Consider the following 12,421-nt stretch of genomic DNA (forward strand, 5'->3'; position numbering starts at 1 on the left):
AGCCTGCCTTTTCTTGCCTGTCAATCAGACGAGCTCGAGTCAACCAGCGCCATATCCGGTAGGTGGTACACTGAGCTGAAGCAGCTGCGGGAGAGCAGGAGCCACATTAAGTGCGGCTTATCGAAACCGCGAACTCTGTTGACCGGTAGATCCAGCCAACGATATGAACGGATTCTCCCCACGCCTCAGGCACGGTTCACGGAGATTCGCTGCGGTAGGCCCAGATTTGCTGTGTGCTCGTCATGCACCTTATCGTCGATGGGCAAATTTGATGTTTAATCTTCCGTTCACCCGGTTGATTGGCGGCATCGGCAAGTTCTGGCCATAGTCCTCGGGTATTCGTGGAGACCTCTCGAACTCTAGGTACCATGTGCTTCAGGATCGTAGGCGGCCTCCAGATCAGTATATATTCACGAGCTTTCGCTCGTGGTTTTGCTCTGTCTCAAGTGAACATACACTGATCTCACAAGAATACCTTCTATCACACAAAAATGAAGCTCTCAATTGCTGCCCTTACTCTTCTGGCCGGTGCCGTCTCGGCTACTCCCATCGCTACCGAGCTGCTCTCTCTCGAGGGTGGTATCAACACCAGATACTCCTCTGATATTACTCGGTAAGTTCTGACCGCAATTGATTGAGTATGGCTGGTTCTAATGTCTGACAATATTATAGGAACATCTTCTGCAAGGGAATCCACTCTCACAACGACTACTGGCGTGATGTCCCTCTCTACACCGCTTTGTCGCTCGGTGTGCTCTCTGTCGAGGCTGATGTCTGGCACTACGACGATGATGACACCATCTACGTAAGTTGGTCTGATGATTGTTTGATTAGCTAGATGGGATATCAATGCTCACAATTGCTATCATAGGTCGGTCACCACACTGCTGCTCTGAACGCTCAGCGCACTTTCCAAAACCTCTACCTTGATCCGCTCATGGACATCCTCACCCAGAACAACCCCAACAACACATTCACCGTCAACCAGACTTCTCCCAAGTAAGTTTGCACGTCGGGATCCGTTTTTTGTAATAATTGATACTAACTGCTTATTGCATCAGCGGTGTGTGGGATACCGACTCTACCCAGACTCTGTACCTGTTTGTCGATCTTAAGACCGATGGTGATGCTACCTGGCCTTACATCGTCGAGGCTCTCGAGCCCCTGAACGAGAAGGGATACCTTACCACCTACAACGGTACCGACGTCACCTACGGTCCCATCACCGTCATTGGTACCGGAAACACCCCCTACGACTACGTCGTCGAGCACACCGACCGCTACTACTTCTACGACGGTCCCATTGCTACCCTCAACTCGTCGTACCCCGCGACTGTGAACCCTATTGCTTCGGGTTCGCTTTCGCAGATTGTTGGTGACATCGCCCCCTCTGGACTGAACAAGACCCAGTACGCTACCGTCAAGAAGCTCATCGACGATGCCCATGATGCCGGCATCATGACCCGCTTCTGGGAGGTCGCCTGGTGGCCTGTGTCGACCCGCAACACTCTCTACCGACAGCTCATCGGTCTCGGAACCGACTTGCTCAACGCTGACGATCTCGAGTTGGCTTCTACCTTCTACTAAGCCGTAGAATAACGTTGAATTGGGTTGAAAAATTGGGGCTTAGAGGAACGTGTTAATACTTAATAAAATATCGATGGTCGTGTTAGTTGTTCTGTTCTGGTGTAAATTATAATTCCCACTCAATAGAGCTTGTCTGCTATAGTTGTAGAGAATAATTTCGGGGCATATATGTACCAATTGACTCTTATACCACCGTATAATCGAGTTGGAGTTTAAATGATGTAATATCGTTAATATATTTGACCATCTATGCGCATAAAAATTTACAAAAATTTCCTACAACAAGCATACTCTAATCCGACCAATACTTTGACATTTCTTCCTCAGGTGTCTCCTCCACATCCCCCTCCGCATTCTCCAAATAATTCTCTTCCTCCCCGATGTAATCGTCCATTTCGTCCATTTCGTCCGTTTCGTCCCTGCTAGCGTTTATGCTCTCAGCCAGAACCCCGTCGTCTGTTGCGCTCTCGAAGTAGACCACTCTTTTCTTGTTCTCCTCGAGAGTCCTGCTATGTCTGGCGCCCTTTGCCTCGCACATCTCGATCAATGTCGATTCAACATGATCCTCACGGTCTCTATAACGATTCATATCCTTATTTGTCCTTCCAAGCGTGACTGAGACCCGCTCGAATTTCTCGAGATTCTCCACAATCTTCCGCGCCCTGATTTCGATATCATGATCTTCAATACTCAAAGGAATCTTGAAAGTCTTGGCCTTGCTGGATTTCGCCTTAGTCGAGGTAGCCTCACGATCGGCAACCACCACATCATGTGGCCTCAGCATGTACTTGACCACCATGACCTCTCCGGCCATTCCCGTCTTGACAATCGAGTGTGTGGATGGACACAACTCACGAGCCGCTTGTAGAGTCCAGCTTTGATGGAATCCACCCTCGGCATCAACCACGTTGACCGTAATATCACCGGACTGCTTCTTCATATCTTCGGCATTTTGTGCCCATGTCCATGTGGGTTGTACCGTCACAGCAGGTTTCTTGCCCTTTATTCGATCGCCCCGTGCAGTCATCTTTTCCGCCGCAAAGACGGCTTGTGGTTTCTCGGACGCAGTAGCACCAAATCTCTCCTCGAGTAATGCCGAAGGGTCTTTCCGGATGGCAGTTTCAGTCGATGGTGTCAACCCTTGCAATGGGCTCAACCCTTGCAATGGTCTCAACCCTTGTTTTGTTCTAGCAGCATTTTCCTGTCGTCTTTGTTGCGACACCAGAGACGACCAAGCGTTGTTATCGTAAAGCGCCTTTATGGCGTCGCTTCGACGCTTGCCCAACCCAGCCAAAAGACCAACCAAACTTTTCGCACCCGGAACCTGGGAAATTTCTGCAGTCTCCATTTTAGCTAGCCGGGCCATCTTCGGAATCTTGGGGAGACCGGCAATGTCATAAACCGGTCTTCTGCCACTTTCTATTTTCCGAAAATCGCCGCGCGGAGTGCCGACTAGGTTTGGTTTTTCCACACTCTTATCAAGAGCTGAGCTGATAAGCCTGAACTTATCTCGAGTCGATGTTATATCGTTTCTGAAATAATCGCCATCGCCGCCCTCGCGTGTGAACAATGGTCTTGTCGGAGGCACGAATTTCCGCTTCGGCGGAGATAGAAGTCTTGCACCAGGTGGCTGTCTGTTGGGGATGTATTTCGTGAAATCGAATGTGTTGTCCTTTTGCGTATTTTCATCGCCGTGTGTAGAGGTGTGTCGAACACCAAGGCGAGCGATAACAGTGGACCGACGAGAACCCGAAAACCCTTTGGACTTTGATATGTTGTTCAAGGGTGCGTTGCAGAGCCGGGATTGGCGGCTAGTGAGTGGAACAGAGGCCGCCATTTTCGAAACAAAGTCTGGCAAGGCAATAATTTTCTCAAGTTCCAAATTCAGAGTCGTCCTCTTCTTCAAACAAACGCCCACCAGAGATTCGTGTGAAGTTGTGTGCTGCTACGCGAAAGATGTAGAAAAAACCACAATTCTTTCTCTGCGGCGGGGAGTCGGATTCTCGTCGGGGGTTAGGGCTCGCCGGCGTCGAACTTTTATGATTGGTGCCACACCCGCATTAATGTGTAAAGTGTACAAATAACAACATAATAGCCATTACAAGCAAGCAGGAATATGGATTATCAGAATAGAGCGGGCTCAAAGAAAGGAGGTGAGAAGACGTGTCGTTCTGCATAACAAGTTGTACATCTTTGGATCTTTTACTAATCTTTATCTTTTACGTTACCTACAGGTGGAGGTGTTGCAGGTTTCAGTGAAACAAACGCAGACCGGCGCGAGCGGTTAAGAAAGCTAGCGCTTGAGACGATTGATATTGAGAAAGATCCGTATTTTTTCAAGAATCACTTGGGATCATTTGAATGCAAACTTTGCCTGTCGATTCATCTCAGTGATGGCTCATATCTGGCGCACACGCAAGGACGGAAGCATCAGACTAATCTCGCTCGCCGCGCGGCAAGAGACCAGAGAGAGGGAAGAACAGATACTTTACTGCTCACAAACGGAACCAGTGAGACGGCAGGTGTTGGCGCCAGTTCGATCCAAGTAAAGAAGAACCTCGTGAAAATTGGACGACCAGGCTACAGAATCACAAAGATCAGAGATCCGGTCACCCGGCAACAGGGATTGAGATTCCAACTCCAATACCCTGAAATCACAACGGAGATCAAACCAAGACATCGATTTATGAGCGCTTTCGAGCAGCTTGTGGAGAACGCCAATGACAACAAACGGTTTCAATATCTCTTGGTCGCCGCGGAGCCGTATGAGACTGTGGCATTCAAGATCCCTAACAAGGAGATTGACAGAAGGCCGGGAAAATTTTGGACTCACTATGACCAGGATACAAACGAGTATTTCCTGCAACTTGTGTTCAAGGTCGAAAATAATGACCGGTATAATGGTGTGCCTGGGTTAAGGTAGAGGTTATTACGATATGTTGCTATTACGAGTATGTACGATATGAAGAATAAGAAGGTCAACCTCGGTAATCATCACTGTTTAATTTGCAGTACCTCCAGTAGAAACCATACGTCCTCTGATAATGATGCTCGAGTACTGGAATAACATCCTACATTCTATTATTCAAATCTTAAGTAATGAAACGGCGCTTCTTCTCCGTGGTCATTTCACGTGACTTGTTGGGACGTCAACTGACTCACTGCGTCTCGCCACATCAGCTTCCGCTCAGTTTCTCCGATCTCTTCATACACCTCGCAAATACACCTTCACACCAACATCATGCCTCCCGGTGAAAGGGCCATCAAGGCCTTATCGAACGTTTTGCGGCGTGTTACTGAAACAGGCCGTCAGGCGATTCGTGAGGCTCTCGAAGAAGGCTGGCCACCCGGCAACAATGGCGGTGGCGGCGGCGGTCTATTTGGCCGCAGACGTGAACTCGTTCCAGTGAGAGTGCCCGTGCCAGTCAACAACAGACCTCGTTTTCCTCAGGCGCCTTCAGGGTCTTCTTCTCGCTGGTATTCGACATCTTCGCGACATTGGTTTTCTTCCGACTCCTTCACGCGACAGGCTCTCAATCAGCAGGCGCGGGGCTACACCAACTCTAGCAGAGCATACGCTTCTCCAGCTCGTTTCAATTCTGTTTCTGCTCGACTATCCAACATCAAGCACAGCACTACGTTTGCACACCCAATCTATCGTCCGAGAATTGGCGGTACTTTGCACAGATCTCCAATGGGATACTCGCTTCCCGGCTTTCGAGCCCGCGGCTCAGCGAGATACTTCTCGTACAACGTTCGTCCTATGGCCGACGTCATTTCCAATCTCTCAGCCGGCTTCTGCGCTAGCGGTATTGGAGCTTCCAAGCTTGCCGGTTCAATTGAGAAGATGGGGCCATCATATGTTCATCAGAAGAAGCTCAATGTTTTTGTCACCGAGAACAACACCGTTCGTGTCACCTTCGCTGACGCGCCCCGGAAGTTTGAAGACTCCTCGGTATACTTCGGATCCGCTCAGAACGCTGACGGCGAGAAGACTGTTTCGGGTGCTACCCGTCAAGTTGCTTGCATCTCTTTCGATGTGACTCCGACGTACGAATCTGGCACCGTGGGTACCTTGACCCAGGAGTCTGCGTACGTCATTTTTCCCAAATGGCAGCAGGATTATCAAGACAACATGTCAGCTATAGTTCGAGATATCCAGAAGCTCTCGCAACTTGGCGAGCTGAGCTTCCGCGTGCAGCATTGCGACAACGGACAACAGTTTCTCAGAGTCTATCTCGGCGATAGATCGCGGGATGAAGTCGAGCTGATTTGCCAGGAGCTCCATCTTTCGCGAGCTATTATCGTGGACGTTGACATTACTGAAGTCGATGCTGTCATGCTTGCCACTGCTGGTACAGCTCTTTCCGATTCCACAGTCCCTGTAGTTTCAGCTCCCGTTCAAGATACAAATTCGGACTACGCGGACAATAACTCACTTTTGTCCTCTCCGTTCTCGTCACAGTATTTGTCGAATCCTGGCGCTGTAAGCGTCGCATCTGATGCAACGTATCTGCAACTCATGCCTAGCTTCTACGGTAGCGAAGGCAGCGACTACTCTGACGTTCCTTCAGATTCATTTGCGCCTTGGGCCGACAACGGACGGGTTTTACCTCCGGTTTAGACGCCCGCACCTTTTTATCTCAATCATCAGCTCACTACCCCTGCTTCAGAGGTGTGTATGGATGAAATTTGGCGCTTATATTGGAGTTTATTGGGCAGAAATTTTATTATATTTTGGATTTCATTCGTTCTTGGTTTTCATCTTTTGTGACTTTCCGTTCTGGTATTGATTGTGGTACTTCCGTGTGACTTTTGCATGTTTCTAGTTTCTATTACACTATACATGAACAGTGGATCCTGCATGGAGTCGTCTAGTGAGAATTGCGGTTGTATTTAGCGCTAAGTCATTATAACTATATATTTTAAATCGTATTCATTGCAAATCATGTAATGCTGCATATAATCCATAACATAGCAGAGAAAATATCTATGAGAGCAAACAAAAATCACAATGTATATATCCATGGTACATAAAATCGAACGATGTGTGACGGCGACAGCCAGTCTATGAAACCCAAGAGCCAATAACCATAGAACAAAAGAGCAAACGAACATGATGTATGATAAACGCAAGTGGGATAAACCCATTCAAGTTTCAGGTGCAGAACTCACAACAGGGTCCGGCGCCTGTCCGTTGTTGATGAAATACAAGTCTTTCCAGAAATAATCGTCCATAAAATGGCTCATCGAGAACGCTCCCGTATCGGCTGATAGATAGTCGTACGCGTTCAAGTCCGCCATATCCTGTTTCCCGAAATACGCCTCCGGCGGCAATTGTGTGCTATTTTGCCGGTTGGGGTCGCCTGCTGCATAGTTTGGCAGCGTGGGATTGTAGTCTTCGGGCTTAAGTCCTGTGTCGTCCGAAGCGCCGCCCATGAATTCTTGAAAGATGTGTTCGTATATGGTCAATCCTGAGTCTGCCATTCGAATTTCTTCCTCTGGCGTATAGGAGGAGGGCGTGTTTGTCTTATCAGCTAGAGGCGCATTGACTGGGGCCCGGGCCCGGGCCGGGGGCTGGTTGGAAGGAGCTGTGGTGGTATGTGGAGATTCTGACGAGTTTTGATTCTGTCCCGCCTCCCGTACGGCAACAGAGCTCAGCATGTCTAGCGTCGACACATGATTCTCGTCAAAGGCCGGATTCGAGCTCGCAGCATCATACTCCGTCATTCCGCTGAATAATTCAGGCTTATCTGTATCATTGCGGGTCTGAGAAGTCGTGGCTTTCGGAGCTCGGTGCGAGGGCTTCGAACGGCTGTTCTCCGGGTTACCACCCTGGCTGCTCTTTCTCCACGCCCCGCGGTTCACGCGGTGGAACCACATGTACAAATGACCAAGCACGTACTTGAACTTTAGTGCGACGAGAGAGAAAGGCCCGTCGGAGCAAAGAAGGGAGATCTGCTGATACACCCGTCCGAGGTAATATTCCGGGCGCACCATGCTGATCGAGCAGACTGAAGACATCCGGTCAACGCGCAAAATCATGATTGAGATTTTTAGGAGAATCGTGCATGCGTAAATCACTCGTCCGATGATATGCACCGGGGCATACGACAATCGCGTCAAGTCACAGGTGCAGAATATGTCGATGAGAGATTGGCATGAGGAAATGCACCACGAAATCGACTCCACATGAAGAGGCGTCACAATCGGGGCGTCGGGATTGAGCGAGGTTTCTGTGAAGGGAATCACGAAATCGGACCGGTTGGTTTTGTTGTGGAGGCCAATTTCGTGCATGAAGATCTGTGTGCTGTAGTATGAAATCAAGAGGAAAGCTGCAGCATATCAGTGTTAGTCGTATATCAAGCAGGTAATCGCAAAAGCACAGGAGCTTACGGTCGTCGGGAGATTTCGCTTTCCAAGCTGCAAGATGTCTCTCAAACATTCGCATTAGATTTGTCGTTCTCCGATCATTTATATCCACTGACTCTGCGAAATCAGCCGGATGAAACATCAAATTGATCTCGTCCGCTATGGAATGCAGCCGGGCAAGGCTGCAAAGTACTTGATCGAAATATGTTCTTCCTTCAGTTTGATTTTCCAAGACATCACAGCACTCTTGTAGGTAAGGAGACCACTGCAGAAGTGTCATTTGCCGAAACAGCATGCTGTAGCAACTCGCTGAGAGATATACAGCGATCCATAAGCGACGGTGCTCGAGAGAGGTCAACTCCATCTTTGGATCAGGAGATTTTTGATCGTAGGGTTTTTCAAAAAGTTTTCTTCGATGACGAGAAGGCTGACCTATACCCATATCACTGGAGATCGCGACGGCACATGCAGTGAAGACATGAATTTTTCGGGCTTCAAACAGCTCCGGTGGACTGTACCAGAATGTCAAAATCAGTAGCGCCTGAATAAGATCGACCGATTTAGTTCCGACGATCAGAACCTGCTCGGAGACAATTTTGTATAGCTCCGACATAAGACTAGACGCGATCTCGTTTCTCCCTTTTGCGCCGTTCTTGGTTGAGCCGATGCTACAAATCGAGAGCGTCACCAATGGCTTCGTCTGGATCAAATCTTCGAATTTGGTATCGGGATCGAAGTACACCAGGCTGCCACAAGGCAACACTGTTTTGACAAAGTACTCAAGCACACCTTGCGCGTACCCATCGCAGAGACCGTATTTCGTCAAAATGTTCCTGATATGTGCCGGATCGACGACTGGCAGGTTCGACGCCTCAGGAGCAGGACGTCCGAAAAAAGCGTGAAACGAGTTTTGGAAGGCCGAGGCACCATGCGACTTCAAGGCTGCGAGCTCAGCCAGGCTGGACATGCTGCGGTACTCATCGGACTTTGCACGCGATTGGGGTTGCGCCACAGGGTCAGGCGCAGGAGGCGAAGTCGAAGTAGACCCATTGGATGGATGATAGTACAGTCGGGATCCAGGCTGAGGAGTCGAAGGCGATAAACGGGATATTGGTTCGGAAGCGTGGGCAGAGGAGGCGATAAGACTACCTGCTCCGGTAGCGCGACTGGATCCGTCGGCTGAATCAGGCGATCCAACAGACTCCCCTTCCTCGCGAGCAGCACTGAGCCGTTGCGTCAGCTCGTCGAGCTTCTTCTCAAGATCAGCGACCCGGCTACAGTAAAATCGTAGAGTTAGTAGACTGGCTTGAAAGTAGCCAATTGAGAAGAGGGGGGTGAAAAATTGCTCACGTATCGGTGCGCTTCTGTCGCTTGCGCGGGTTCACGGTGAAGACGCATTTCCGCGCCGACTTGAAACAGCGATGACAGGCTCCAGAGGCGTCAGACTCGTCGTGAGGCACGCAGCGGACCTTGAGCGCTCGACAGTTGTCGCAGGCGCGGGAGCGCTTGTGCTCGTCGGCGACAGCAGCGGCGGGCTGTTCTACAGCCCGTTGCTGGGCCGACACCGCGGCAGACAGGCTGCGGACTGCGGGTAGGTTGTTCGGCAGCTCGGGTTGCTGGGAGCTGTCGGGCGGGTGGATGAGAGAAGAGAGGGCATAGGGCGATTTGGACTGACCATACGGCAGCATTGCTTCTTCTCTGGACGCGGGAGGGAGCAGATGCTTAAGAACTTGGTCGTGAAGACGTACGGCAGAGGAAGTTTGGCCGTCTCTCTCGGCGGAACGGCGGCCGACTTCCGGGCCTCGCCGACGCCGCTGTCTTTCGGCTGGCAGCTGTGCACCCGCCGCGCGAGGGTTATGCCGCTGTCCGAGCACAGAGCCGCCCCATTGTTCTCTCGGCACGGAACTGGCGCTTACGTTAAGGATTATGGAACATGTCTTAGTCTAATTATTAATCATCCCGTCTATGCAAAACACCACGCCTCGAAGTTGCCCGACCGCAGCAGGGCAGTGTAGAACTGCAGCGCGCCCTCGTTGCCGGCAAACACTTCCTTGTCGGGCTGCACCGCTTCCCCGTACAGCTCGTGCTGCAGGTCAGCTTTCGCGGCTGCGCTTGCCTTCTGCGCCGCCGGCTCTTCTTTCCCTTCCTCGTCCTCGTCCGCCGCGCCCTGCTCTGCGGTCTCGATACCGTCTCCTGCGCTCCTGTCTTCGTCCTTGACTTCATTCGAGAGGCTCTCTCTGCCTTCATGGTGCATTCCCCATGTGGAAAACATGTGAACCGATTTCACTGCCGCCTTCCCCGTGCTTTCAATCATACCATTAAGTACATCGCCGCTCATCGTCGTGCTACTGATCGAGCTGCCGCCCTTCCCGTCCAGCTGGGATAGATAGTAGATAAACTCAGCGTACGAGAAATTCTTCGGTGATGTCTCTGCGACAAATAGAAACCGCTTAACAGGTGCCATCACCTTCGCCGTCAGATTCGCGAAATGTAACCGTACAAACTTGTCAATCTTCAGCTGGATCGCCTTTGCCTCTGCAGCTGAAGTCGCCGCATTTGAATCCGCGATCATTCGGCGGACTCGCTTAATAAACTGCCGGTCACGGACTAGCAGCTTTGGCTTAGTGGAAGTCATCGACGTGGGGATCTTTGAGATTCCCATTCCCGTCAGCAGCTTCTTGAACGACTTCCGCTGCCATTCCACTGTCGCGGTGACCGGGTAGAGTAAGTCGACCGTCATCTGCTGCGTCGATGCCGTCGAAGGCATCAAGTCGGGCAGGATCGGCAGAAAACTGACGTTCATCGTCGGCATGTTGTTCAGTCTTCCTCGCGCACGTTTGATGCCCAGCTTCTTCTCCGCCGTGCAGATATCGAGTAGACTCACGGCACCGTCGCAGTCTGAGACGATTTGTGACAAGAACGGGTTGGTGAAGCCTGTGATACCCGGAACCGGATTCTTACTCAAAACGTTCATCGACTCCAGATCAGCGTGCATCGTCACGTATTCCCGGATCAGACCAGTATACGGAACGGGCTTGATCAAGTCAACCGCATTGGTCACAAACTGGCTACACAACGACGGCGTGGGTGCGAAAACGCCAAGCGAGTATCCCAGTAAAACGTGCTCGTACACCGTGTATATATCTGCTGGATCTTCGAGCATCCTCATGAGCACACCCCATGAGCCACTCTTCCCAAATAAAAAGATACCAGACTCACTGTACTCTCCCAGTGGCACTCTTGGATCAGCTGCAGACGCCTGGATCCTTATCTTGTCCCCCAGGTATGCCAGCTCAATGTGTCTCTTCTTTGTCTGCCCGTTGCTTCCGCTGCTCTGCATGCTCCAGCTAAATCGACTTATCAGAGCTTCAGGCGCCGGCCAAGCGGCAATGTGTCCTGCTGCCGTTTGCAAAGTGGGAAGCAGCGCGGTACTAAAACAGTACTGCGCAGCTTTTCGCACGCAGGTCTCGAATAGCGCGGGGAATTCGTATGGCGACAGCAGTGTCAGGCTTTTCTGTGAGTAGTTTCGCGCCTTGGTGGAGTCGTATCTTTGCTGGAATAAGACGTAACCGTATAGATACCGACTAGTATATGCCCGAGACATCTTTGGGCTATTAGCTGCCGGCGGGAATGTCAGGTCTCGTGTCGAGCACTTGAAGCGGAATGTGTGAAATTCCTCGGTGTTTTCAGCGTAGCTTTGCTCAGGGAACGACGAGAAGCAACTTAAGTCGAATCATAATTAGCGTTAACTTCACGATCTTCCCAATAATATCTTACATACATTGTTTTCAGATCTTGCTCTGACAGATGGACAGCCGGATAGATGCACTCAAACTCTGGTCCGACCTCCACATTGAAATCAAGAGCGCAAAAGCAAGTAATCCACCTCCGCAGGTCCTTCACGCGAAACGGCAAATCGCCAGCCAGTTCGGGATCCGTGTCGTAAAGTGCATCGACTGCTTCCGTAAACGTCCGCATGGTACTCGAACTACTGCTCGCAGCAGGCGAGGGTTTCGGTGCAGGACGCACGGGAGTCGGTAGCGACGTCTCCGCCCGGGGTAAAGGGAGCTGCGACTCCGAACCGTCGGCTGCAGATGGCAGGGCGGGCTGGTCACCTGCTTTTGAGGACGCCATGGGAATTATTGGTAGCTGAGAAGACTAATGGCGGCAAAGAGCAGAGAACTTGTACTCGTCATTGAAGAGCTACTTAAAGGTTCAAACAAACATGCTGTTACAAATTGCACTGCTCCAAGAGGTGCTGCCGTTGATGATATACAAAAATAACCGCAGATAGAGGCCGGGGACGATTACCGTGCCCTCGAGATACCGACCCAAATCTTGGTCCAGAACTAAACTCAGCCGGCAACCAAACAAACAAAGAAAGTTTATTAGGTGCGGCTGCTGTTACAGATCATTTTTGCTTACTTTGGGTATCAAAGCACAGTGATTCTGGCCTACAGGA

At 50.6% G+C, this 12,421-nt stretch overlaps 6 protein-coding genes across 6 annotated transcripts; 3 read left to right on the forward strand and 3 right to left on the reverse strand.

The window, feature by feature from the left end:
- Positions 1-491: 491 nt before the first annotated feature.
- Positions 492-1,587, forward strand: BZA70DRAFT_288286 (uncharacterized protein; the record flags this gene model as incomplete). Its single annotated transcript, XM_064914021.1, has 4 exons — positions 492-613; positions 673-805; positions 872-999; positions 1,062-1,587. 4 exons carry the CDS (start codon positions 492-494, stop codon positions 1,585-1,587), a joined length of 909 nt encoding a protein of 302 aa, XP_064769866.1.
- Positions 1,588-1,795: 208 nt separating this feature from the next.
- Positions 1,796-3,702, reverse strand: BZA70DRAFT_115768 (uncharacterized protein). The gene has a single exon (XM_064909453.1). The coding sequence runs from the start codon at positions 3,422-3,424 to the stop codon at positions 1,880-1,882; it is 1,545 nt and encodes a 514-aa protein (XP_064769867.1). The 5' UTR covers positions 3,425-3,702; the 3' UTR covers positions 1,796-1,879.
- On the forward strand, positions 3,539-4,659 carry BZA70DRAFT_275169 (uncharacterized protein). The gene is made up of 2 exons (XM_064912106.1): positions 3,539-3,740; positions 3,822-4,659. The coding sequence occupies exons 1-2, from the start codon at positions 3,704-3,706 to the stop codon at positions 4,508-4,510; spliced, it is 726 nt and encodes a 241-aa protein (XP_064769868.1). The 5' UTR covers positions 3,539-3,703; the 3' UTR covers positions 4,511-4,659.
- Positions 4,660-4,677: 18 nt separating this feature from the next.
- Positions 4,678-6,475, forward strand: BZA70DRAFT_116029 (uncharacterized protein). The gene has a single exon (XM_064909455.1). It carries the CDS (start codon positions 4,829-4,831, stop codon positions 6,209-6,211), a length of 1,383 nt encoding a protein of 460 aa, XP_064769869.1. The 5' UTR covers positions 4,678-4,828; the 3' UTR covers positions 6,212-6,475.
- Positions 6,475-9,877, reverse strand: BZA70DRAFT_115796 (uncharacterized protein). Its single transcript, XM_064909454.1, has 3 exons — positions 9,310-9,877; positions 7,984-9,233; positions 6,475-7,922 (listed from the first exon to the last, which is right to left on the reverse strand). The coding sequence occupies exons 1-3, from the start codon at positions 9,645-9,647 to the stop codon at positions 6,739-6,741; spliced, it is 2,772 nt and encodes a 923-aa protein (XP_064769870.1). The 5' UTR covers positions 9,648-9,877; the 3' UTR covers positions 6,475-6,738.
- A 1-nt stretch (position 9,878) lies between these two features.
- BZA70DRAFT_115762 (uncharacterized protein) lies at positions 9,879-12,367 on the reverse strand. The gene is made up of 2 exons (XM_064909452.1): positions 11,741-12,367; positions 9,879-11,681 (listed from the first exon to the last, which is right to left on the reverse strand). Exons 1-2 carry the CDS (start codon positions 12,091-12,093, stop codon positions 9,923-9,925), a joined length of 2,112 nt encoding a protein of 703 aa, XP_064769871.1. The 5' UTR covers positions 12,094-12,367; the 3' UTR covers positions 9,879-9,922.
- Between the last annotated feature and the right edge of the window lie 54 nt (positions 12,368-12,421).

Source organism: Myxozyma melibiosi, assembly GCF_037950935.1.
Source record: "Myxozyma melibiosi strain Phaff 52-87 chromosome Unknown BZA70scaffold_2, whole genome shotgun sequence".
In the NCBI taxonomy this organism is placed as follows: Eukaryota; Fungi; Ascomycota; class Lipomycetes; order Lipomycetales; family Lipomycetaceae; genus Myxozyma; species Myxozyma melibiosi.

Coding starts and splice junctions, on each gene's coding strand:
- BZA70DRAFT_115768 (XM_064909453.1), bottom strand. CDS start 3,424: ATGGCGGCCTCTGTTCCACTCACTAGCCGCCAATCCCGGCTCTGCAAC.
- BZA70DRAFT_275169 (XM_064912106.1), top strand. CDS start 3,704: ATGGATTATCAGAATAGAGCGGGCTCAAAGAAAGGAG. Junction 3,741..3,821: donor AGCGGGCTCAAAGAAAGGAG/GTGAGAAGACGT, acceptor CGTTACCTACAG/GTGGAGGTGTTGCAGGTTTC.
- BZA70DRAFT_116029 (XM_064909455.1), top strand. CDS start 4,829: ATGCCTCCCGGTGAAAGGGCCATCAAGGCCTTATCGAACGTTTTGCGG.
- BZA70DRAFT_115796 (XM_064909454.1), bottom strand. CDS start 9,647: ATGCTGCCGTATGGTCAGTCCAAATCGCCCTATGCCCTCTCTTCTCTC. Junction 9,234..9,309: donor CGACAGAAGCGCACCGATAC/GTGAGCAATTTT, acceptor ATTTTACTGTAG/CCGGGTCGCTGATCTTGAGA. Junction 7,923..7,983: donor AGCGAAATCTCCCGACGACC/GTAAGCTCCTGT, acceptor GATATGCTGCAG/CTTTCCTCTTGATTTCATAC.
- BZA70DRAFT_115762 (XM_064909452.1), bottom strand. CDS start 12,093: ATGGCGTCCTCAAAAGCAGGTGACCAGCCCGCCCTGCCATCTGCAGCC. Junction 11,682..11,740: donor GAGCAAGATCTGAAAACAAT/GTATGTAAGATA, acceptor ATTCGACTTAAG/TTGCTTCTCGTCGTTCCCTG.